Genomic DNA, 25,501 nt, shown 5'->3' on the forward strand with positions numbered 1-25,501 from the left:
TTCCAGACGAGAGTAAAGGAAATGGCTTGGCTGGCAGGGCTGCCAAGAGAACACCTCCATCACCTAAACTGATTAGGAGACACACCTTGGATACATTGCAGCACATTAGAGACATGCAAAGCAGTGCACCAAAATACAAAGTGTGGGAATGGTTGGCTGCAGGATGCAAACTCAACCAAAAAGGTGTGTGGAAATACAACCTGAGATGTGTAGCGCCAAATGCACTCTTACCCTACTTGGCAACACAGATCCACTCTTTGGGACACATTGGTGTGGACAAGATAGTTTATTGTTTTGTGGGCAAATGGTGGAATCCTGGTGTGTAGAAAGAAGCTGAGGCTGTTGTGGCGAATTACAACATTTGTATGGAAAACAACACCAAGGGATGAGTGAAAGTACAGACACGATGAGCGCCTGCCCCACCAGGAACCTTCAGACATCTACAGCTTGATTATATCACGCTGCCCAAATGTAAAGGTCAGGAAGATGTGCAGGTCATTGTTGATTGTTTCTCACAATGGGTTGAAGCCTAACCTACTAAGAAAGGAACTGCACAACACACAGCTAAATTCTGATTCGAGAAATCATTCCCAGATGGGGATTTCCGGAACAATTACATTCTGACTAATGCACTCGTTACACAGGAATGGTGTGTTTCGTTCTTCTGAACATAAGGGCAGTGTAGTTGCCAGTCTATCATCCTTAATCGAGTGGACAGGTAGAACGCACAAATCGAGTTTTGAAAGTGAGGCTTTCAAAGACGCATCAAGAAGGGATAGCATGGCCAGATGCATTGCCTACGGGATTATGCAGTATACGGGCAACACACAACAAAACCACAGGGTTGAGCCCGTTTGAGGTCGTCACAGGTCGGCCCATATCACAAAGCAGACGTTCACTTTATGAGCGACACAATGCTTAACTATTGCATATAACTCTCTAAAGCAGTAGGGAAGTAAAATAGGTGTGGGGAATAACTGGGGGGGGGGGGGGGGGGGCATGACGTAGTACCAGGACAGTGGGTGATGGTAAACAAATATGTAATAGAGACATTAGGGTCAAAATGGGAAGGTCCTCTATCAAGTTTTGCTCATAACAAGATCAGCAGTAAAAGTCCAGGGAAAATCACAATGGATACATGGCACTCATTGCAAGGTTGTCCATGTTGATGACAAAGCGGAGCCTGGAGAATAATGAATGGATTGATTAGCAATCTCGAGTGAAGAAGCATAGTAAGATGATCAGAACCTGATAAGCTTCTATGTTGTACACCACAGTCGTCATATTAGGGATATTTATGTGAAATGTCCAACGTCTTCTTGAAAATCGGGACATGCTTACTTAGGGGAAATCTATGTGAAATATCAATTTCTTTTGAAACCAGGACTGTCAGAACATAATTTCTAATGTGGAACTGACACCAGTGTGGAATTAAAGGACTTGGTGAATGATTACCTTGCCAATGGGATGATTGAATATTATTGTCTTGTAGACAATTATGTTTTTTTTTTGTGAGTTTCCTCCTAATACAGGATGTGGTATGAATTGTAAGGTACATCATTACACCTGTTAACACTTGTTTTCTATAACTTTTTTGAAATCTATTTCTTATTGTAACAGCAAGTACAGCATGCCCTTTGTGTTTTATAGAAAGGCAAGGTGTTTAATGTGAATGATTTTATGCTTACTGCTAATGGTTTTAGCAGATAAATACACAACGCAGAGATCGAGGACGAGAGGTCAATACAGTACTATAGGTTAAGAGGAATAAAAGTCAACAGAGTACTAACAATCAACGGAAATAGTGTTTTTTTTCTGTAATAGGGGATTAATGAGCAATGGTTCAGAGACATAGGAGGAATTTGTCTAGGCATCAAGCCCGAAATAGGATACTTGTTATTTGGCCATTGTCCCAGTTTTATTGCAAGGAATTCTAAATAGTCAACCACGGGCTAGGGCTGGGGTATAAAGTACATCCTGTCTCTTTGTTCTGTGGAGAGAATCACAGGAGAGAATCACTGAGGACAGGGGAGACCATCTACCTCTCAGCATAACATCTAATTCATCCTCTTTGAATAAACCTATTTTCATCCCTTGATTTGCTTTGGGGTCTGTGTTACTAAATTATAACATCAACTGCTAACATTCCTTAGATAAAACCAGAAACTTTTAACAGAATGCTCAAATCAATTCAATCCGACCTCATCAGATGTAATAATATCTCAGTTGCTTGATTGGCAGAATATCTATTGTCAAAATTAACATATTGCAACGGCTGAATTTCTGTAGTTCTATGCTTCCCATGTCTCCCCCTTCTGGCTATGGGATAAAGATAATTGTGCGGTTTCAAAATGTATGTGGCAAGGAAAACGACCTCAGATCAAACTAACAAACTTACAAAGGGGGAAAGACGTACCAAACTTTAAATTGTATTTCCAAGCACTAGCTTTTCGCCCCATCCTAAATTGGTTTAGACATGATTCATCTGCCCCTGGCTGAGTAGAGAGAGAAATATGGTTTCTCCTATTGACCAGGAAGAGGTGGTCTCCACTGATATATCTCTCAATGTAATATGGTGTCTCTTATTGACCAGGAAGAGGTGGTCTCCACTGTATATATCTCTCAATGTAATATGGTGTCTCTTATTGACCAGGAAGAGGTGGTCTCCACTGATATATCTCTCAATGTAATATGGTGTCTCTTATTGACCAGGAAGAGGTGGTCTCCACTGTATATATCTCTCAATGTAATATGGTGTCTCTTATTGACCAGGAAGAGGTGGTCTCCACTGATATATCTCTCAATGTAATATGGTGTCTCTTATTGACCAGGAAGAGGTGGTCTCCACTGTATATATCTCTCAATGTAATATGGTGTCTCTTATTGACCAGGAAGAGGTGGTCTCCACTGATATATCTCTCAATGTAATATGGTGTCTCTTATTGACAAGGAAGAGGTGGTCTTCACTGATATATCTCTCAATGTAATATGGTGTCTCCTATTGACCAGGAAGAGGTGGTCTCCACTGATATATCTCTCAATGTAATATGGTGTCTCTTATTGACCAGGAAGAGGTGGTCTTCACTGATATATTTCTCAATGTAATATGGTGTCTCTTATTGACCAGGAAGAGGTGGTCTCCACTGTATATATCTCTCAATGTAATATGGTGTCTCTTATTGACCAGGAAGAGGTGGTCTCCACTGATATATCTCTCAATGTAATATGGTGTCTCTTATTGACCAGGAAGAGGTGGTCTTCACTGATATATTTCTCAATGTAATATGGTGTCTCTTATTGACCAGGAAGAGGTGGTCTTCACTGTATATATCTCTTAAACAATGTAAACTACACTTTAATCCTATTACTGCTCAACATTTCAAAACGGTGTAACTGGGAATCAAAACGGCATAACTCCAATATTTCACAATAATGCCTTGCCATGTTGAGGGAGACCTCTTGCATCCCCACAATGATCTAAATGTGGAATCTGTACCCATGCCAATATCATGGACAGTAATGGTTTGAGAACATCCCCAGATTTGAAAGATGCCTGGTAATGTGTATGCAAGTCCCTTTTTCTATATTTACAACTTAGGTCAGCTATGCCGGCTATGGAGTCCCTTGGGAAATCCAACTACCGAACCATCCAACGATGGGATTTAAAAATAAATTATCTGGGCTCCCGAAAGGACTATAATATATAGAACACTTTTGGAAAGCTCATATTCTGAACAAGCCATTCAAAAAGTACAGTCAACAGATCCAAATTTAATCTGAACAACCCTTTAACTGGAACAGGATATGGAAAAATATCACCTTGGCATCCCGTAATCCCAACCGTCATTTTATACAGTTTAAGTTTGTTCACAGACTGTTTTTAACACCAAGGAGAAGTCTTACAATGAAATTGTCCCCAACTCCCAAATGTTCACTGTGTCCCCTAAATCAGGCAGGCACATTCCTTCATATGTAGTGGGAGTGCCCTGCGGTTAAATACTTCTGGGGAAAAGTAAAAAAAAATAATCATATCGAAATGCATTAATATAAATATTCAATGCTCAGCATCTATTATGTTACTTAATGATGATAGCCGCTTTAATCTCTCAATCAATCAGAGACGATTACTGCTGGCAGGCAGTACTGACACAAAAAAAAGAGAGGATGGATGGAGACATGTTGGCTGGGTTGCGGTAGGGGAATGTGAGGTTGGATGGAGACATGTTGGCTGGGTTGCGGTAGGGGAATGGGAGGTTGGATGGATGGATGGGTGGATGGAGACATGTTGGCAGGGTTGCGGTAGGGGAATGGGAGGTTGGATGGATGGAGACATGTTGGCTGGGTTGCGGTAGGGGAATGGGAGGTTGGATGGATGGATGGGTGGATGGAGACATGTTGGCTGGGTTGCGGTAGGGGAATGGGAGGTTGGATGGATGGAGACATGTTGGCTGGGTTGCGGTAGGGGAATGGGAGGTTGGATGGATGGATGGGTGGATGGAGACATGTTGGCTGGGTTGCGGTAGGGGAATGGGAGGTTGGATGGATGGAGACATGTTGGCTGGGTTGCGGTAGGGGAATGGGAGGTTGGATGGATGGATGGGTGGATGGAGACATGTTGGCTGGGTTGCGGTAGGGGAATGGGAGGTTGGATGGATGGAGACATGTTGGCTGGGTTGCGGTAGGGGAATGTGAGGTTGGATGGATGGCGACATGTTGGCTGGGTTGCGGTAGGGGAATGGGAGGTTGGATGGATGGATGGGTGGATGGATGGAGACATGTTGGCTGGGTTGCGGTAGGGGAATGGGAGGTTGGATGGATGGAGACATGTTGGCTGGGTTGCAGTAGGGGAATGGGAGGATGGAGGGATGGAGACATGTTGGCTGGGTTGCGGTAGGGGAATGGGAGGTTGGATGGATGGAGACATGTTGGCTGGGTTGCGGTAGGGGAATGTGAGGTTGGATGGATGGAGACATGTTGGCTGGGTTGCGGTAGGGGAATGGGAGGTTGGATGGATGGAGACATGTTGGCTGGGTTGCGGTAGGGGAATGGGAGGTTGGATGGATGGATGGGTGGATGGAGACATGTTGGCAGGGTTGCGGTAGGGGAATGTGAGGTTGGATGGATGGAGACATGTTGGCTGGGTTGCGGTAGGGGAATGGGAGGTTGGATGGATGGATGGGTGGATGGAGACATGTTGGCTGGGTTGCGGTAGGGGAATGGGAGGTTGGATGGATGGAGACATGTTGGCTGGGTTGCAGTAGGGGAATGGGAGGATGGAGGGATGGAGACATGTTGGCTGGGTTGCGGTAGGGGAATGGGAGGTTGGATGGATGGAGACATGTTGGCTGGGTTGCGGTAGGGGAATGTGAGGTTGGATGGATGGAGACATGTTGGCTGGGTTGCGGTAGGGGAATGGGAGGTTGGATGGATGGAGACATGTTGGCTGGGTTGCGGTAGGGGAATGGGAGGTTGGATGGATGGATGGGTGGATGGAGACATGTTGGCAGGGTTGCGGTAGGGGAATGGGAGGTTGGATGGATGGAGACATGTTGGCTGGGTTGCGGTAGGGGAATGGGAGGTTGGATGGATGGATGGGTGGATGGAGACATGTTGGCTGGGTTGCGGTAGGGGAATGGGAGGTTGGATGGATGGAGACATGTTGGCTGGGTTGCGGTAGGGGAATGGGAGGTTGGATGGATGGATGGGTGGATGGAGACATGTTGGCTGGGTTGCGGTAGGGGAATGGGAGGTTGGATGGATGGAGACATGTTGGCTGGGTTGCGGTAGGGGAATGGGAGGTTGGATGGATGGAGACATGTTGGCTGGGTTGCAGTAGGGGAATGGGAGGATGGAGGGATGGAGACATGTTGGCTGGGTTGCGGTAGGGGAATGGGAGGTTGGATGGATGGAGACATGTTGGCTGGGTTGCGGTAGGGGAATGTGAGGTTGGATGGATGGAGACATGTTGGCTGGGTTGCGGTAGGGGAATGGGAGGTTGGATGGATGGAGACATGTTGGCTGGGTTGCGGTAGGGGAGGTTGGATGGATGGAGACATGTTGGCTGGGTGGCGGTAGGGGAGGTTGGATGGATGGAGATATGTTGGCTGGGTTGCAGTAGGGGAATGGGAGGTTGTATGGATGGAGACATGTTGGCTGGGTTGCGGTAGGGGAATGGGAGGTTGGATGGAGACATGTTGGCTGGGTTGCGGTAGGGGAATGTTAGGATGGGTGGATGGAGACATGTTGGCTGGGTTGCGGTAGGGGAATGGGAGGATGGGTGGATGGAGACATGTTGGCTGGGTTGCAGTAGGGGAATGGGAGGTTGTATGGATGGATGGAGACATGTTGGCTGGGTTGCGGTAGGGGAATGGGAGGTTGGATGGAGACATGTTGGCTGGGTTGCGGTAGGGGAATGGGAGGTTGGATGGATGGATGGATGGGTGGATGGAGACATGTTGGCTGGGTTGCGGTAGGGGAATGGGAGGTTGGATGGAGACATGTTGGCTGGGTTGCGGTAGGGGAATGGGAGGATGGGTGGATGGAGAAATGTTGGCTGGGTTGCGGTAGGGGAATGGGAGGATGGATGGAAGGAGACATGTTGGCTGGGTTGCGGTAGGGGAATGGGAGGTTGGATGGATGGAGACATGTTGGCTGGGTTGCGGTAGGGGAATGTGAGGTTGGATGGATGGAGACATGTTGGCTGGGTTGCGGTAGGGGAATGGGAGGTTGGATGGAAGGAGACATGTTGGCTGGGTTGTGGTAGGGGAATGTGAGGTTGGATGGATGGAGACATGTTGGCTGGGTTGCGGTAGGGGAATGGGAGGTTGGATGGATGGAGACATGTTGGCTGGGTTGCGGTAGGGGAATGGGAGGTTGGATGGAAGGAGACATGTTGGCTGGGTTGCGGTAGGGGAATGGGAGGTTGTATGGATGGAGACATGTTGGCTGGGTTGCAGTAGGGGAATGGGAGGTTGGACTGATGGAGACATGTTGGCTGGGTTGCAGTAGGGGAATGGGAGGATGGAGGGATGGAGACATGTTGGCTGGGTTGCGGTAGGGGAATGGGAGGTTGGATGGATGGATGGGTGGATGGAGACATGTTGGCTGGGTTGCGGTAGGGGAATGGGAGGTTGGATGGAAGGAGACATGTTGGCTGGGTTGCGGTAGGGGAATGGGAGGTTGGATGGATGGAAGGAGACATGTTGGCTGGGTTGCGGTAGGGGAATGGAAGGTTGTATGGATGGAGACATGTTGGCTGGGTGGGGGAATGGGAGGTTGTATGGATGGAGACATGTTGGCTGGGTTGCAGTAGGGGAATGGGAGGTTGGACTGATGGAGACATGTTGGCTGGGTTGCAGTAGGGGAATGGGAGGATGGAGGGATGGAGACATGTTGGCTGGGTTGCGGTAGGGGAATGGGAGGTTGGATGGATGGATGGGTGGATGGAGACATGTTGGCTGGGTTGCGGTAGGGGAATGGGAGGTTGGATGGATGGAGACATGTTGGCTGGGTTGCGGTAGGGGAATGTGAGGTTGGATGGATGGAGACATGTTGGCTGGGTTGCGGTAGGGGAATGGGAGGTTGGATGGATGGAGACATGTTGACTGGGTTGCGGTAGGGGAATGGGAGGTTGGATGGATGGAGACATGTTGACTGGGTTGCGGTAGGGGAATGGGATTTAAAAAAAAAAAAATAATAATTTCATTTTATTTCACCTTTATTTAACCAGGTAGGCTAGTTGAGAACAAGTTCTCATTTGCAACTGCGACCTGGCCAAGATAAAGCATAGCAGTATGAGCAGACAACACAGAGTTACACATGGAGTAAACAATTAACAAGTCAATAACACAGTAGAAAACAAAGGGGGAGTCTATATACAATGTGTGCAAAAGGCATGAGGTAGGCGAATAATTACAATTTTGCAGATTAACACTGGAGTGATAAATGATCAGATGGTCATGTACAGGTAGAGATATTGGTGTGCAAAAGAGCAGAAAAATAAATAAATAAAAACAGTATGGGGATGAGGTAGGTTGGCTGGGTTGCGGTAGGGGAATGGGAGGTTGGATGGATGGAGACATGTTGGCTGGGTGGCGGTAGGGGAGGTTGGATGGATGGAGACATGTTGGCTGGGTTGCGGTAGGGGAATGGGATGGGAAGTTGGATGGAGACATGTTGGCTGGGTGGGGGAATGGGATGGGAAGTTGGATGGAGACATGTTGGCTGGGTGGGGGAATGGGATGGGAAGTTGGATGGAGACATGTTGGCTGGGTGGGGGAATGGGATGGGAAGTTGGATGGAGACATGTTGGCTCCATCCCCCAACAAAAAACAAGAAAACTATTTGTATTTTTTAAATATATTGACTTTCAATGTTACCCAGAAATGATTTGATATTGATATCTTTAAATGCAATGTATTCACTGTCAAATAAATCCATCAATCTAGTCACACTGCAGACTCTGGGTCAAATGCCAAACAGATTCGAACTACCTGCCATGCCAGTCAGGTTAATCACGTGCACCTAGTTACCTTCAGCAATACAGTCGAACTGTGTGATTTCAGTAGTACAATGCTTGTTGAGTCAGTTCGTTACCTTCAGTGTTCTGTAGAATGCGTTCCACCAGGACGGGGTACTTTGTGATCCGCTGAGTCACCAACAGGATGCATTCTGGTACTCCTAACCTCCGAACGACGGACAACCGACCGATTTTCATTATCAAGTTCTGGAACTTTTTGTTGTTCTGTAGCTGTTCCTTGTAGAGACTGACAGCGTCAGCGTGGTGACTACAGAACACGCCGTAACTCTCCTTCATCCTCTCCCCCATCTCACCTGAAAACTAGAAAACAACATGATCGTCAGGTAAACAACCTTCTGACGAGGTAAACAACATGTTTATCAGGTGTGACAAAGGGAAAGTATAGAGAGTCATGATTTCCTTGTTTTCTCAAAGCAACCATTCATGCTGGTGAGGACAGTGGCACACCACCACCCTGTCATAACACAGTCCTCCTGAGGGGTTAGCTAGCTCAACACCCACACACACAGAGACACACACATACACACGCTACCTGGTTGATGAGTATATCTCCCAGCTGTGTGACAGTGTGGTGGTTGTGTCCGTCCCGGCCGTCCCTGAGACACCACAGGAAGTGTTGGTGGATGTGCAGCAGGCTGTCGATCTGATGTAAGAATAAGGGAACGATTACACACATCGATTGGTTTTAAGAAGGAGATCAAATACATGTGATTAAAGGAAAGAGAGACTACAGTCCACACACTGAACTACACTCCCGTGTGGTTTATTCAAACTACTTTTCAACTCCTTAGGAGTCAGAAATGGAGATACCTGAGGGAACATCCTCTCAAGCCTAGTATCCTCCATATGTAGGCTGTGTCTCAGCTCATACTGGTAAACACTCAGCAGCAGCTTCAGGGTCCGCACATGATGCACCTCTGTCTGGATCAACTCTGAGGGGGACAGTGTCTTTACATTATCACTCCTGTTACACAGTTGAAGTCGGAAGTTTACATACACCTTAGCCAAATACATAAAATCAGTTTTTCACAATTCCTAACATTTGTGGTAAAAATCCCCTGTCTTTGGTCAGTTAGGATCACCACTTAATTTTAAGAATGTGAAATGTTAGAATAATAGTTGAGAGAATGATTTCAGCTTTTATTTCTTTCATCACATTCCCAGTGGGTCAGAGTTTACATACACTCAATTAGTATTTGGTAGCATTGCCTTTACATTGTTTAACTTGGGTCAAACATTTCAGGTAGCCTTCCAAAAGCTTCCCACAATAAGTTGGGTGAATTGTGGCCCATTCCTCCTGACAGAGCTGGTGTAACTGAGTCAGGTTTGTAGGCCTCCATGCCCGTACACTCTTTTTCAGTTCTGCCCACAAATTTTCTATGTGATTGAGGTCAGGGCTTTGTGATGGCCACTCCAATACCTTGACTTTGTTGTCCTTAAGCCATTTTGCCACAACTTTGGAAGTATGCTTGGGGTCATTGTCCATTTGGAAGACCCATTTGCGACCAAGCTTTAACTTGACTGATGTCTTGAGATGTCGCTTTAATATATCCACATAATTTTCCTGCCTCATGATGCCATCTATTTTGTGAAGTGCACCAGTCCCTCCTGCAGCAAAGCACCCCCACAACATGATGCTGCCACTCCCGTGATTCACAGTTGGGATGGTGTTCTTCGGCTTGGAAGCCACCCCCTTTTTCCTCCAAACATAACGATGGTCATTATGGCGAAACAGTTCTATTTTTATTTCATCAGACGAGAGGACATTTCTCCAAAAAGTACAATCTTTGTCCCCATGTGCAGTTGCAAACCGTAGTCTGGCTTTTTAATGGTGGTTTTGGAGCAGTAGCTTCTTCCTTGCTGAGAGGCCTTTCAGGTTATGTCGATATAGGACTCATTTTACTGTGGATATAGATACTTTTGTACCTGTTTCCTCCAGCATCTTCCCAATATCCTTTGCTGTTGTTCTGGGATTGATTTGCACTTTTCGCACCAAACTAAGAGACAGAACGCGTCTCCTTCCTGAGCGGTATGATGGCTGAGTGGTCCCATAATGTATATATTTTAATTATATTGTTTGTACCGATGAACGTGGTACCTTCAGGCGTTTGGAAATTGCTCCCAAGGATGAACCATACTTGTGGAGGTCTACAATTACTTTTCTGATGTCTTGGCTGACTTCTTTTGATTTTCCATTGATGTCAAGCAGAGAGGCACTGAGTTTGAAGGTAGGCCTTGAAATACATCCACAGGTACACCTCGAATTGACTGAAATTATGTCAATTAGCCTATCAGAAGCTTCTAAAGCCATGACATAATTTTCTGGAATTTTCCAAGCTGTTTAAAGGCACAGTCAACTTAGTGCATGTAAACATCAAAGCTGTGATGCATCTTGGGACTGACTGATCTAGAAATATTATTGAGTAATTACTTGATGATTTGTAGATCAGTCAGTCTCAACTCGTCTTTTAAGTTGGCTACAATGTCGAAGGTGCCCATTATCAGCATAATTGTAGTAGTCATTATCCTCAGTCTCATCACCCTCCACACAGGCCTTTTGCAGATAACATCATCCACCCTCATATCCAGCTCCAGTACTGTATGTTCTTACCGTAGATGACATCTTGCCTCTTTACAGCGTCTTGGTGGAGGCTGTTTATGTGCTGCTGGTCCACAGCAACACTCCAGGACTCTCCCTCCAAGTCCTGAGCATCAGCCTCCAGCTCCGCTCGTAGGGCAGAGTAGTGGCCATCTATACACACCCAATAACACACACAGCCTTAATAACACTTGGTCATCTGTTGGGCATCAACAATGAAATGGGTGACGGCCATATTGGAATGAAGGTGGTTTGGTTGACCACACCCACTTGATTTGAGACCTGGAGACTTGCATTAGCTCTCCAAAGTAATGCCTAGGCTCTAGCTCAGATTCCCCTATTATTACAGCAAGCAACCAGGTGACGTACCTTCCAAGTTGATGGTGTCTGTGGAGGACGTGGAGAGGGACACCGAGTCCTCAGGAGGAGGAGCAGGCCGGGGAGACAGTCCTCTGACAGCATCCAGGTCATCCATGTGTTATCTTAGAGGTTAAAGGTCAGGATGGGACTAAGGTGTTAGCAGTGGAGTTCATGTGGCGGAAACGCAGAAAGAAAAGAAAGAAAGAAAAAGAAAGAAGGAAGAAAAAGAAAGAAGAGAGCAAAAGAAAGAAAGATAAAAAAGAGAGAGAGATTATTTAAATGCTAACTTGTAAAGCTATTGAGTAGAAACATGGCCAGGTCACAATTCCACTGTCCTGGTAGTCTGGTTTCATGTAAAGACACAGTTTTATTTTTTTGTGGCCTGCTGTAAATTTGACATGTTTAGACATATTTACATTAACATAATATTCAGAAGGGCAGTTCATCGGGATACAGAGAGATCGACTCACCTTGGTCGTGTGAAACTTGTTTCTACTGTTGATTTCTTGGAACGATCAAAAGCCTGTGTACAAAACCACCCGACAGGAAGAGAGGATCAGATGGTGTTGAATCCTGACAGACGGTTTTATGTCACAGAACAGAAAGAAAGGCAGTGGTGTGAAAACTAAAAAGGTAAATAAGAGAAAACTGGTTTGACAGACTGACGGCACGAGAGGCTTACAGATGAGACACATGACAGGAGAGAGAGCGAGAGAGCGAGAGAGAGAGCGAGAGAGAGAGAGCGAGAGCGAGAGTGAGAGCGAGAGAGTGAGAGAAAGAGAGAGAGCGCGAGAGAGAGCGAGTGAGAGAGCGAGAGAGCGAGAGAGAGAGCGAGAGAGAGCGAGCGAGAAAGAGAGAGAAAGAGAGAGAAAGAGAGTGAGAGCGAGTGAGAGAGCGAGAGAGCGAGAGAAAGAGAGAGAGAGCGAGAGAGAGCGAGCGAGAAAGAGAGCGAGAAAGAGAGCGAGAAAGAGAGCGAGAAAATGAGCATTCGCACAAGACATAGCAGGACATAGGAAAAATACTTCTACTAACTTTGGATATTGTGCACTGTCCCTGTCAACTAAATTGCAAGAAATGAAATAAACTTAATGAAGCCTTCATAAACACTTTTTTAAGACTTACATAGATGTTTCATAAACAAATGTCGTACATCAAATATGTGGTAGAAAGATCATATTCATTTATTTTTTTTTGTGCATTTTTTGCATTTTCCACCAAAAAACTTAAGATGTCAAGAAATCTGCAGAAAGAACTGGCTGTCAGCTATGACATCACACCTGGACTTTGAACAAATATATTTTGGGTTATTGAACTACAGTAGATGAAGTGGATGTACATCCGGTAACAGAATTACACCATGGGTCCGTGATCTGTACTACACAAAAAATGCATAATGATGGATATTAATATTATTCTCATCAAGGTGACGTTTCCTGAAAAGGTACACAAAAAAAAGGTAGAAATATGCAATATCCTTTTTTTTTTTTTTTTTTTTGCATATTTGGGTATTATTCTACACACGGGCTATTTTTCTAATGAACTCGGCCCCCAAACAAGACCACATTTGGTTGGTCCAGACCAGACCAGAACCAATCAATCATAGACGTTTATGTTTCACAAGATAGGACAGGACATCACAGAAGAGTTCAGTACAGTACAGTATACTGTACTCTAGTGTGCTCTACAGTAATGTAGAGAAAAGTAACCCACTTGCTATATGTCTGTGTGTGTGTGTGTGTGTGTGTGTGTGTGTGTGTGTGTGTGTGTGTGTGTGTGTGTGTGTGTGTGTGTGTGTGTGTGTAATACTGGGTAGTAGCTGGGTAATAAAGACAGAGTCCCGATAACAGGTGAGCCAGAGGTTAAGTACCCAGACAGACACGGTTACTTCCTGCAGTACAGTACATCAAGAAACAATTAGCCTTGTAAATAGCAGATTGATTACCGCTGTGCTATCTGTGCAGCGAACCATTCACGTAAACGTCTGTCAGACAGATCACTAAGGCTGCGAGGCTAAGAAACAACACTGTGCTCTATCAGACAGATCACTAAGGCTGCGAGGCTAAGAAACAACACTGTGCTCTATCAGACAGATCACTAAGGCTGCAAGGCTAAGAAACAACACTGCTCTGTCAGACAGATCACTAAGGCTGCGAGGCTAAGAAACAACACTGTGCTCTATCAGACAGATCACTAAGGCTGCGAGGCTAAGAAACAACACTGTGCTCTGTCAGACAGATCACTAAGGCTGCGAGGCTAAGAAACAACACTGTGCTCTGTCAGACAGATCACTAAGGCTGCGAGGCTAAGAAACAACACTGTGCTCTGTCAGACAGATCACTAAGGCTGCGAGGCTAAGAAACAACACTGTGCTCTGTCAGACAGATCACTAAGGCTGCGAGGCTAAGAAACAACACTGTGCTCTGTCAGACAGATCACTAAGGCTGCAAGGCTAAGAAACAACACTGTGCTCTATCAGACAGATCACTAAGGCTGCAAGGCTAAGAAACAACACTGTGCTCTATCAGACAGATCACTAAGGCTGCAAGGCTAAGAAACAACACTGTGCTCTGTCAGACAGATCACTAAGGCTGCAAGGCTAAGAAACAACACTGTGCTCTATCAGACAGATCACTAAGGCTGCAAGGCTAAGAACCAACACTGTGCTCTATCAGACAGATCACTAAGGCTGCGAGGCTAAGAAACAACACTGTGCTCTGTCAGACAGATCACTAAGGCTGCGAGGCTAAGAAACAACACTGCTCTGTCAGACAGATCACTAAGGCTGCGAGGCTAAGAAACAACACTGTGCTCTATCAGACAGATCACTAAGGCTGCAAGGCTAAGAAACAACACTGTGCTCTATCAGACAGATCACTAAGGCTGCGAGGCTAAGAAACAACACTGTGCTCTGTCAGACAGATCACTAAGGCTGCAAGGCTAAGAAACAACACTGTGCTCTATCAGACAGATCACTAAGGCTGCAAGGCTAAGAAACAACACTGTGCTCTATCAGACAGATCACTAAGGCTGCAAGGCTAAGAAACAACACTGTGCTCTATCAGACAGATCACTAAGGCTGCAAGGCTAAGAAACAACACTGTGCTCTATCAGACAGATCACTAAGGCTGCGAGGCTAAGAAACAACACTGCTCTGTCAGACAGATCACTAAGGCTGCAAGGCTAAGAAACAACACTGTGCTCTATCAGACAGATCACTAAGGCTGTGAGGCTAAGAAACAACACTGTGCTCTGTCAGACAGATCACTAAGGCTGCGAGGCTAAGAAACAACACTGCTCTGTCAGACAGATCACTAAGGCTGCAAGGCTAAGAAACAACACTGTGCTCTATCAGACAGATCACTAAGGCTGCAAGGCTAAGAAACAACACTGTGCTCTATCAGACAGATCACTAAGGCTGCGAGGCTAAGAAACAACACTGTGCTCTATCAGACAGATCACTAAGGCTGCGAGGCTAAGAAACAACACTGCTCTGTCAGACAGATCACTAAGGCTGCGAGGCTAAGAAACAACACTGTGCTCTATCAGACAGATCACTAAGGCTGCGAGGCTAAGAAACAACACTGTGCTCTGTCAGACAGATCACTAAGGCTGCGAGGCTAAGAAACAACACTGTGCTCTGTCAGACAGATCACTAAGGCTGCGAGGCTAAGAAACAACACTGTGCTCTGTCAGACAGATCACTAAGGCTGCGAGGCTAAGAAACAACACTGCTCTGTCAGACAGATCACTAAGGCTGCGAGGCTAAGAAACAACACTGTGCTCTGTCAGACAGATCATTAAGGCTGCGAGGCTAAGAAACAACACTGTGCTCTGTCAGACAGATCACTAAGGCTGCGAGGCTAAGAAACAACACTGCTCTGTCAGACAGATCACTAAGGCTGCGAGGCTAAGAAACAACACTGTGCTCTGTCAGACAGATCACTAAGGCTGCGAGGCTAAGAAACAACACTGTGCTCTATCAGACAGATCACTAAGGCTGTGAGGCTAAGAAACAACACTGTGCTCTGTCAGACAGATCACTAAGGCTGCGAGGCTAAGAAACAACACTGTGCTCTGTCAGACAGATCACTAAGGCTGCGAGGCTAAGAAACAACACTGTGCTCTATCAGACAGATCACTAAGGCTGTGAGGCTAAGAAACAACACTGTGCTCTGTCAGATAGATCACTAGCGCTGCGAGGCTAAGAAACAACACTGTGCTCTGTCAGACAGATCACTAAGGCTGCGAGGCTAAGAAACAACACTGTGCTCTATCAGACAGATCACTAAGGCTGTGAGGCTAAGAAACAACACTGTGCTCTGTCAGACAGATCACTAAGGCTGCGAGGCTAAGAAACAACACTGCTCTGTCAGACAGATCACTAAGGCTGCGAGGCTAAGAAACAACACTGTGCTCTGTCAGACAGATCACTAAGGCTGCGAGGCTAAGAAACAACACTGTGCTCTATCAGACAGATCACTAAGGCTGTGAGGCTAAGAAACAACACTGTGCTCTGTCAGATAGATCACTAGCGCTGCGAGGCTAAGAAACAACACTGTGCTCTGTCAGACAGATCACTAAGGCTGCGAGGCTAAGAAACAACACTGCTCTGTCAGACAGATCACTAAGGCTGCGAGGCTAAGAAACAACACTGTGCTCTGTCAGACAGATCACTAAGGCTGCGAGGCTAAGAAACAACACTGTGCTCTGTCAGATAGATCACTAGCGCTGCGAGGCTAAGAAACAACACTGTGCTCTGTCAGACAGATCACTAAGGCTGCGAGGCTAAGAAACAACACTGCTCTGTCAGACAGATCACTAAGGCTGCGAGGCTAAGAAACAACACTGCTCTGTCAGACAGATCACTAAGGCTGCGAGGCTAAGAAACAACACTGTGCTCTATCAGACAGATCACTAAGGCTGCGAGGCTAAGAAACAACACTGTGCTCTATCAGACAGATCACTAAGGCTGCGAGGCTAAGAAACAACACTGCTCTGTCAGATAGATCACTAAGGCTGAGAGGCTAAAACAACACGTGTTCTGCCAGACCTGTATGTCATGCTCCACACCTACTCCCAGTCCTCTCCTCCCTGTTCCTCCCCTCCTACCCTGTCCTCCCAGGCCCTATTCCCTATATATAGTGCACAGGGTAGGAAGGGAGGAACAGGGAGGGGAAGACTGGGAGAAGATGTGGAGCATGAAATACAGGTTAGCCCCTTTTGTGTTAGTCAGAACAAGAACTAGACGAGCAAGTCAGCCAAGGATCCCAGCGGCGTGTGGCAGCTCATGTTTTTTAAAATTCTACTAAGTCAGTCCCCACCACTATATTGTATTATCAACCTGTCATGCCAGAGCCTGCAGTGAAGTAGTGGTAGAAACAAGTGGATAAACACGGATCACTGTTTGCAGTGACTAATGTGCCCTGCATTCTTCTTTTTGTTAATTTAACCTTTACTGAGTCATGCTGACACCAAGGCCTTTTTGTTCATTTAACCTTTACTAAGGCAGGGACTCATGCTGACACCAAGGCCTTTTTTTTTTTTTAAACAGACGAGCCCTGCATGAACAGCAATACAACATCAATTACACTAAACATTAAAACAAAACACAAATCACATGAAATGACATTCAGTAAAATGTCCTCTAGCATCCACCTTTAAGGAGTTGTGGAGATCATTTTACACGAGAAGCGCAAAACAACTAAAAGCGCTGACCAGAGCCACTTTCACCAGGGCAACTTCCAGATCTATTAGGGAGGGAACTTCCCACTGCCGACCAGAGCCCACTTTCACCAGGGCAACTTCCAGATCTATTAGGGAGGGAACTTCCCACTGCCGACCAGAGCCACTTTCACCAGGGCAACTTCCAGATCTGGTAGGGAAGGAACTTCCCACTGCCGACCAGAGCCCACTTTCACCAGGGCAACTTCCAGATCTGGTAGGGAGGGAACTTCCCGCTGCCAAACAGAGCCCACTTTCACCAGGGCAACTTCCAGATCTGGTAGGGAAGGAACTTCCCACTGCCGACCAGAGCCCACTTTCACCAGGGCAACTTCCAGATCTAATAGGGAGGGAACTTCCCACTGCCGACCAGAGCCCACTTTCACCAGGGCAACTTCCAGATCTGGTAGGGAAGGAACTTCCCACTGCCGACCAGAGCCCACTTTCACCAGGGCAACTTCCAGATCTGGTAGGGAGGGAACTTCCCACTGCCGACCAGAGCCCACTTTCACCAGGGCAACTTCCAGATCTAATAGGGAGGGAACTTCCCACTGCCGACCAGAGCCCACTTTCACCAGGGCAACTTCCAGATCTGGTAGGGAAGGAACTTCCCACTGCCGACCAGAGCCCACTTTCACCAGGGCAACTTCCAGATCTGGTAGGGAGGGAACTTCCCACTGCCGACCAGAGCCCACTTTCACCAGGGCAACTTCCAGATCTGGTAGGGAGGGATCTTCCTGCTGCCAAACAGAGCCACTTTCACCAGGGCAACTTCCAGATCTGGTAGGGAGGGATCTTCCCGCTGCCAAACAGAGCCACTTTCACCAGGGCAACTTCCAGATCTGGTAGGGAGGGAACTTCCCACTGCCGAACAGAGCCACTTTCACCAGGGCAACTTCCAGATCTGGTAGGGCGGGATCTTCCCGCTGCCAAACAGAGCCACTTTCACCAGGGCAACTTCCAGATCTGGTAGGGAGGGAACTTCCCACTGCCGAACAGAGCCCACTTTCACCAGGGCAACTTCCAGATCTGGTAGGGAGGGAACTTCCCACTGCCGAACAGAGCCCACTTTCACCAGGGCAACTTCCAGATCTGGTAGGGAGGGAACTTCCCACTGCCAAACAGAGCCAACTTTCAGAGATTAATTACAGTGACTCTAAGTTCGAATCTGAGATAGATTGTCTCCAGGCGGACAAAGATGACTCCGAAACACACAGAATACACTGATTAGATTGACCTAACTAGGTGAATGGATCTCTAGGGTTCGTCATCTCTGACTCCGGGTCTGGTATACGTCTGAAGGATAACAATAAAGTAAGGTAGGGCAGAAGTTTATGCAAGACGAGCGCAACGCATCAATACACGAGACTTCCGAGAGGGCCAGCCTACTTTCTGATACAAAATGCAAAGATGTATACTAAACCTGTCATCCGTAATAAAGCGCAATGCGCTATGATGAACTGCATCCAATGGCTTCGATATGGTGCCAGATGCATTCATATAGATGACATCACCATAGTCTAAATAACCGGTAAGAATGTTGACTGAAAGATTGAAGCTCTGATAGAGCCTGGTCAGCTTGGGGGCAATGAAGGTAGATTCAAGCTCTGATGGAGCCTGGTCAGCTTGGGGGGGCAATGAAGGTAGATTGAAGCTCTGATAGAGCCTGGTTAGCTTGGGGGGGCAATGAAGGTAGATTGAAGCTCTGATAGAGCCTGGTCAGCTTGGGGGGGCAATGAAGGTATATTGAAGCTCTGATAGAGCCTGGTCAGCTTGAGGGGGCAATGAAGGTATATTGAAGCTCTGATAGAGCCTGGTCAGCTTGGGGGGGTAATGAAGGTAGATTGAAGCTCTGATAGAGCCTGGTCAGCTGGGGGGCGATGACATACAGCAAAGTGTCATGTGCACACAGGTGAAAGTTGTGTTTGTTTTTTTTACAGATAGACCAATATTGTTAATGTAAATAGTGAAAAGAACCGGGCCAACAATCGATACCTGTGGAACACCCTTCGTTATGTCCAAAAATGCTGATTTAACCCCATCAGGAAATACACACTGTGTTGGCCTGGTCCAGGGGAATTAACGAAAGCCTCTAAAAGCATTTTTCCACAAATGGTGTGTTAACATTCACACAAAATAAAGTAGTGTGTAAACAGTGTTTTTGTGTTTACCCTCACCTACAATAATGACTGCTTTTGATAACAGTCCGCACACTCCAATTAGTTAGTAAATGTTCAACATGCTCCCTTCATGCCCACATGGCAGGGGCCTTGACACACTGTTTACTGATTAACAGTAGCTAGCTACAGTATCTCTCCTACTCCCTTCTGTTTCTTTCTATTGTTCCCTCTCTCACACTCTCTGTCTCCATCTCTTTCTCAGTCTCCTCTCTCTCTCTCCTTCTCTCCATCTCTCTCTGTCTCCTCTCTCTCTGTCTCCTCTCACTCTCTCCATCTCTCTCACACAGTCTCCTCTCTCTCACAGTCTCCTCTCTCTCGCACAGTCTCCTCTCTCTCTCTCTCAGTCTCCTCTCTCTCTCTCTCAGTCTCCTCTCTCTCTCTCTCACAGTCTCCTCTCTCTTTCACAGTCTCCTCTCTCTCGCTCTCTGTCTCCTCTCTCTCTCTCACAGTCTCCTCTCTCTCTCAGTCTCTCTCACAGTCTCTCTCTCTCTCTCTCTCTCTCTCGTAAACATTACACTCACAAAAGTTAAAGAATATAGACATTTCAAACGTTATATTATTGGTTATGTACAGTGTTGTAACAATGTGCAAGTAGTTGAAGTATGAAATGTTGTTTGTGTTTCACTGGTTGCTCTTTTCCGGCAACGGGCCACAAATCTTGCTGCTGTGATGGCACACTGCTGTATTTCACCAAACAGATACGGAAATTCATCAATGTTTGATTTGTTTTCAAATTCTTTGTGGGTCTGTGTAATCTGAGGGAAATATGTGTCTGTAATGTGGTCATACATTTGGCAGGAGGTGAGGAAGTGCAGCTCAGTTTCCACCTCATTTTGTGGGCAGTGTGCACATAGCCTGTCTTCTCTTGAGAGTCAGGACCGCCTACGGCAGACTCCCTCAATAGCAAGGCTGTGCTCACTGAGTCTGTACATCAGTGGTGGTCTGTGCCATTTAAAATGAGGGAGGAAGATTTCTATTACAGCATATTGGATGACTGTCATTCATATTCCATTCACCCAGGTCAATGTAACATCGAGATGTTTAGGCTATGACATGATACTCAAATTTCCCTGTACCCATTATGAGGTTGCTACAACCTAGCCTACAGTATGAATGAAAGTTTACAGCGCAGGTGCACAGGTCGAGATAATGTTTTTGTAATAAAGTTGACAGACAGTGACACATTCGGTACCGCCTTGCACAAACTTGCCTTCATCTAGCTGATGTAGGGTGTAATCATTAGTCCAACAGTTGCAAACTAGAGTTTCTATTGGACAAATTCAGTTCCCCATTTATCCCTATTTCGTTCCATTTGCTTCTGTATAAGAAACGTTTTTCAATAGAATCGGCGGAATGAATACACCCCTGGTCACACGCAAACACAGTTCACTTTCATAGCAGACACGTACAAACAGCATGATCACTTAGATGGTTGGATAATTCCTTCTCACATCTACGCAACCTCCTCCTCTCACCTTTTCCCTTCGTTTGTGGACTTCAGTGCACAACACATCAGCTGTCTGTGATCAGGCGAAAATACCTTTCCAAGCCAAAGCTTCATATCATAATACTGTCACCATATTAGCTAACATCAAGGCAACATAGCTACTAGAACGTGTTAGTAAACCCGCTACAATCATGCAGTACAGTGTACAGTCAGCAAGCAGTTTATCAGTTACACCGGCAGGCCCCGGTGACAATAAATTAATAAAACCAAAAGGTTACCTTTACTTGTTAATGTTCCAGTGTTAGATAACCAAAGCCAGCTAGCTAACATGGCATTCCTCTCTGTTTGAGTAGGCTAAACTAGCAAGCTGCATTAGCAAGCTAAGTGAAAAAAAATCTGAAATCTCTCTCGCTTCAAACCTGTTCAACTATGGTCTTTCCCTCTCTTTGAGTCAACGACATTTTATACACTGCAGGGCTAGCTAGCTTATGCTTTCAGTACTAGATTTATTCTCTGATCCTTCGATTGGGTGGACATGTACCCAGAGGAGGACAGGAGTTAGCTGTCCTCCAGCTACACCATGGTGCTACCCTAGAGTGTTGTTGAGGCTACTGTAGACCTTCATTGCAGTGTGTTTTAATCAATGATTTGGTGACGTGAATATACTTAGTATAGTTTTATCTAAAAAGGATAACATTTGTAATGTTTCAGTTACATTTTTCTGAAATTAACTGAGGATGGTCCTCCCCTTCCTCCTCTGAGGAGCCTCCAATGCTGTACATAGTCAAGGATTTTGTTAATTTGGGTTCAGTCACAGTGGTCAGGTATTCTGCCACTGTGTACTCTCTGTTTAGGTCCAGATAGCATTCCAATTTGCTCTGTTTTTTGGTCGATTCCTTCCAGTTTCTCAAAAAGTTATCTTTTTGCTTTCTCATAATTTGTTTGGGTCTCATATGCGTTTCTATCCTGGGGACTCTGTGGGGTTTGTTTGTGAACAGAGCCCCAGAACCAGCTGGCTTAGAGGACACTTCTCTAGGTTCATATCTCTGTATGTGAGGGCTTTGTGGTGGAATGTGTTGGCATTTAACAGCTCTTTTCTGTATTTTGATAACTAGTGGCTATAGTCCTGATTCTGGTCTGTGTGCATTGTTTGGGGTTTTGCATTATACACACAGTATATTTCTGCAGGTCTCTCTCTCTTTGTATTCTTTATTTAATTTAACCTTTATTTAACTAGGCAAGTCAGTTAAGAACAAATTCTTATTTACAATGACGGCCTACCCCCGGCCAAACCCTCCCTTAACCCTGGGTCAATTGTGTGCCGCCCCTATGGGACTGCCGATCACGGCCGGTTGTGATACAGCCCGGGATCGAACCAGGGTCTGTAATGACGCCTCCAGCACAAGAGATGCAGTGCCTTAGATTGCTGCGCCACTCTCCCCCGGTCTCTCCCTCCCTTGGTCTCTTTCTGTGTGTGTGGACTGTGGCAGCGAATCCTCATGGTGAGAGTGTAAATCCTCAGGCTGGGGAAGAATGATGTGGGTGAATGATCTTGAGTGGCCCAGCCCAGCCCAGCTATCTAGGCCTAATTATAATCATGTGACCTGCTCCCATCAGGGGTTCTGCAGGGACAGACTGGGAAAACAGCCTCCCTGATGGCTGGCCTGGCCAGAGTTTTTACACACACACACACACACACACTTTCAAGTGCCATCTGAGAGGTGTCAGGTCTCCTAGCAAGGTCCACAATGATCATGAGACAGGACAGGCCATAATCCATGGAAACAGAGAGAATATATGGAATGTTACTGTTTTGTTAGAGAGAACACATTGACCTTGGGGCTCCTGAGTGGCGCAGCGGTCCAAGGCACTGCATCTCAGTGCTAGAGGCATCACTACAGAACCTGGTTCGAATCCAGGCAGCATCACTACCGGCCGTGATTGGGAGTCCCATAGGGCAGCGCACAACTGGCCCAGCACCGTTCGGGTTTGGCCGGGGGTAGGCCGTAATTGGAAATAAGAATATTTTCTTAACTGACTTGGCCTTAGTTAAATAAAGGTTCAATAAATACAAATAATTATAGGAGAGGAACAATGCGCAATATCTGTCTTTCTAATGTCATGTTCTGTACTGTATTCAACACAGAGGCAGGATCCAGCACAGTGACTGAACAGGTGTAAAACCTCTTCACCTACAGTGGGGCAAAAAAGTATTTAGTCAGCCACCAATTGTGCAAGTTCTCCCACTTAAAAAGATGAGAGAAGCCTATGACAGACAAAATGAGAAAAAAAATCCAGAAAATCATATTGTAGGATTTTTAATGAATTTATTTGCAAATTTTGGTGGAAAATAAGTATTTGCTCACCTACGAACAAGCAAGATTTCTGGCTCTCACAGACCTGTAACTTCTTCTTTAAGATTCTCCTCTGTCCTCCACTCGTTACCTGTATTAATGGCACCTGTTTGAACTTGTTATCGGTATAAAAGACACCTGTCCACAACCTCAAACAGTCACACTCCAAACTCCACTATGGCCAAGACCAACGAGCTGTCAAAGGACACCAGAAACAAAATTGTAGACCTGCACCAGGCTGGGAAGACTGAATCTGCAATAGGTAAGCAGCTTGGTTTGAAGAAATCAACTGTGGGAGCAATTATTAGGAAATGGAAGACATACAAGACCACTGATAATCTCCCTCAATCTGGGGCTCCACGCAAGATCTCACAAGAACGGTGAGCAAAAATCCCAGAACCACACGGGGGGGCCTAGTGAATGACCTGCAGAGAGCTGGGACCAAAGTAACAAAGCCTACCATCAGTAACACACTACGCCGCCAGGGACTCAAATCCTGCAGTGCCAGACGTGTCCCCCTGCTTAAGCCAGTACATGTCCAGGCCCGTCTGAAGTTTGCTAGAGAGCATTTGGATGATCCAGAAGAAGATTGGGAGAATGTCATATGGTCAGATGAAACCAAAATATAACTTTTTGGTAAAAACTCAACTTGTCGTGTTTGGAGGACAAAGAATGCTGAGTTGCATCCAAAGAACACAATACCTACTGTGAAGCATGGGGGTGGAAACATCATGCTTTGGGGCTGTTTTTCTGCGTAAAGGAAAGAATGAATGGGGCAATGTATCGTGAGATTTTGAGTGAAAACCTCCTTCCATCAGCTAGGATATTGAAGATGAAACGTGGCTGGGTCTTTCAGCATGACAATGATGCCAAACACACCGCCCGGTGTGTTTGGCCCCATAGAAAATCTTTGGAGGGAGTTGAAAGTCTGTGTTGCCCAGCAACAGCCCCAAAACATCACTGCTCTAGAGGAGATCTGCATGGAGGAATGGGCCAAAATACCAGCAACAGTGTGTGAAAACCTTGTGAAGACTTACAGAAAACGTTTGACCTCTGTCATTGCCAAAAAATGGTATATAACAAAGTATTGAGAAACTTGTTATTGACCAAATACTTATTTTCCACCATAATTTCCAAATAAATTCATAAAAAATCCTACAATGTGATTTTCTGGATTTTTTTTCTCATTTTGTCTGTCATAGTTGAAGTGTACCTATGATGAAAATTACAGGCCTCTCATCTTTTTAAGTGGGAGAACTTGCACAGTTGGTGGCTGACTAAATACTTACAGGAAATAGTCAGGAGTGTAAACAGCAGGTGTTCTGCTCAGTAGAGTATGTAGAGAAGTAGGTGTATGTTTACATCTAAGCTTTCTTGGAGAGACAACCGTATAAGTCTCAAATTGCAGTAAAGGTTGAATGTTGCGTTAAGGTTTGACATTTGTTTGTACAACGTATGTAAAGCATAGTTAGCAAAATACATGTGGAATTTTCGGAAAGTTAATGAGTTACAATTATAGCTATCAAATGCTTCCAATTTTATAACGTTTTTGTAGCACCTAGCTAACCGAACAACAATGTACTTTGCCAGTTTCACATACTGTAGGCTTTGTAACCTGGCCGGAGTACATCAACAATAAGTATGTCCTTTCCCTGTAAAAGATAAAACGACAAAAATACGCCATCAAACCGCTCGACCAATTCTTACCCCATTCTCGATCAACTCGAGCCCAACACGAGCGGTGGTAAAATAAAAATAAATAAAAGAAGTTTACTTTGTATCTGCTGCTACGTAGTTCCAGTGGAAAGTGATACAATTGTATTGGCTACATACATTTCACTGTGGGAAGTAACACTTCCTATGCGACAAGTGATCCAACAACAAAAATGAAGCAATGAAAATTCCCGTCCAGCGTTGGATCAAGGAGCCAGGGGTGTAATCATTAGTCCAAACAGTTTTGCAACTAAGACGAGAGTTTCTATTGAATAAATTCAGGTAGGTCCCTCCCCGTTTCGTTCCGTTTGCTTCCGTTTAAGAATCGTTTTGTAACACAATCGGCGTAATGAATACGCTCCAGTATCAGTCCTTCTCTTAGCATTCTGGGAGACGTTGTTCGTTTATTTCATGAACGCAACACATTCCACAAATTAATTCTGCTAGACCTGTTACAGAGACAACCATTTCGCTGTATTTTTTTTTTGTTTTACATTAATGTAGATAGGCATTGTTATTATATATATATATAAACCGTCTGTGATGTCAGTCACAGTCGCCCCTGAACAGGCAGTTAACCCACCGTTC

At 45.7% G+C, this 25,501-nt stretch overlaps 1 protein-coding gene across 2 annotated transcripts in view; it reads right to left on the reverse strand.

Moving 5' to 3' along the window:
* The window catches only part of LOC110530782 (rho guanine nucleotide exchange factor 18), a 52,047-nt gene extending 26,888 nt beyond the window's left edge, over window positions 1-25,159 (reverse strand). The window contains exons 1-7 of one of the 2 annotated variants that reach the window (XM_036986533.1): window positions 24,908-25,159; window positions 11,969-12,021; window positions 11,508-11,620; window positions 11,151-11,291; window positions 9,350-9,471; window positions 9,072-9,182; window positions 8,596-8,839 (exon numbers count right to left, since the gene is read on the reverse strand). In XM_036986533.1, the coding sequence (XP_036842428.1) occupies window positions 8,596-8,839; window positions 9,072-9,182; window positions 9,350-9,471; window positions 11,151-11,291; window positions 11,508-11,613 (724 nt within the window). In that variant the 5' untranslated portion in view covers window positions 11,614-11,620; window positions 11,969-12,021; window positions 24,908-25,159. Of the gene's footprint in view, window positions 1-8,595; window positions 8,840-9,071; window positions 9,183-9,349; window positions 9,472-11,150; window positions 11,292-11,507; window positions 11,647-11,968; window positions 12,022-24,907 lie in introns of both variants that reach the window. The other variant, XM_036986532.1, reaches the window with a different exon arrangement.
* Between the last annotated feature and the right edge of the window lie 342 nt (window positions 25,160-25,501).

This window comes from Oncorhynchus mykiss, chromosome 8 (assembly GCF_013265735.2).
Source record: "Oncorhynchus mykiss isolate Arlee chromosome 8, USDA_OmykA_1.1, whole genome shotgun sequence".
NCBI classification, from domain to species: Eukaryota; Metazoa; Chordata; class Actinopteri; order Salmoniformes; family Salmonidae; genus Oncorhynchus; species Oncorhynchus mykiss.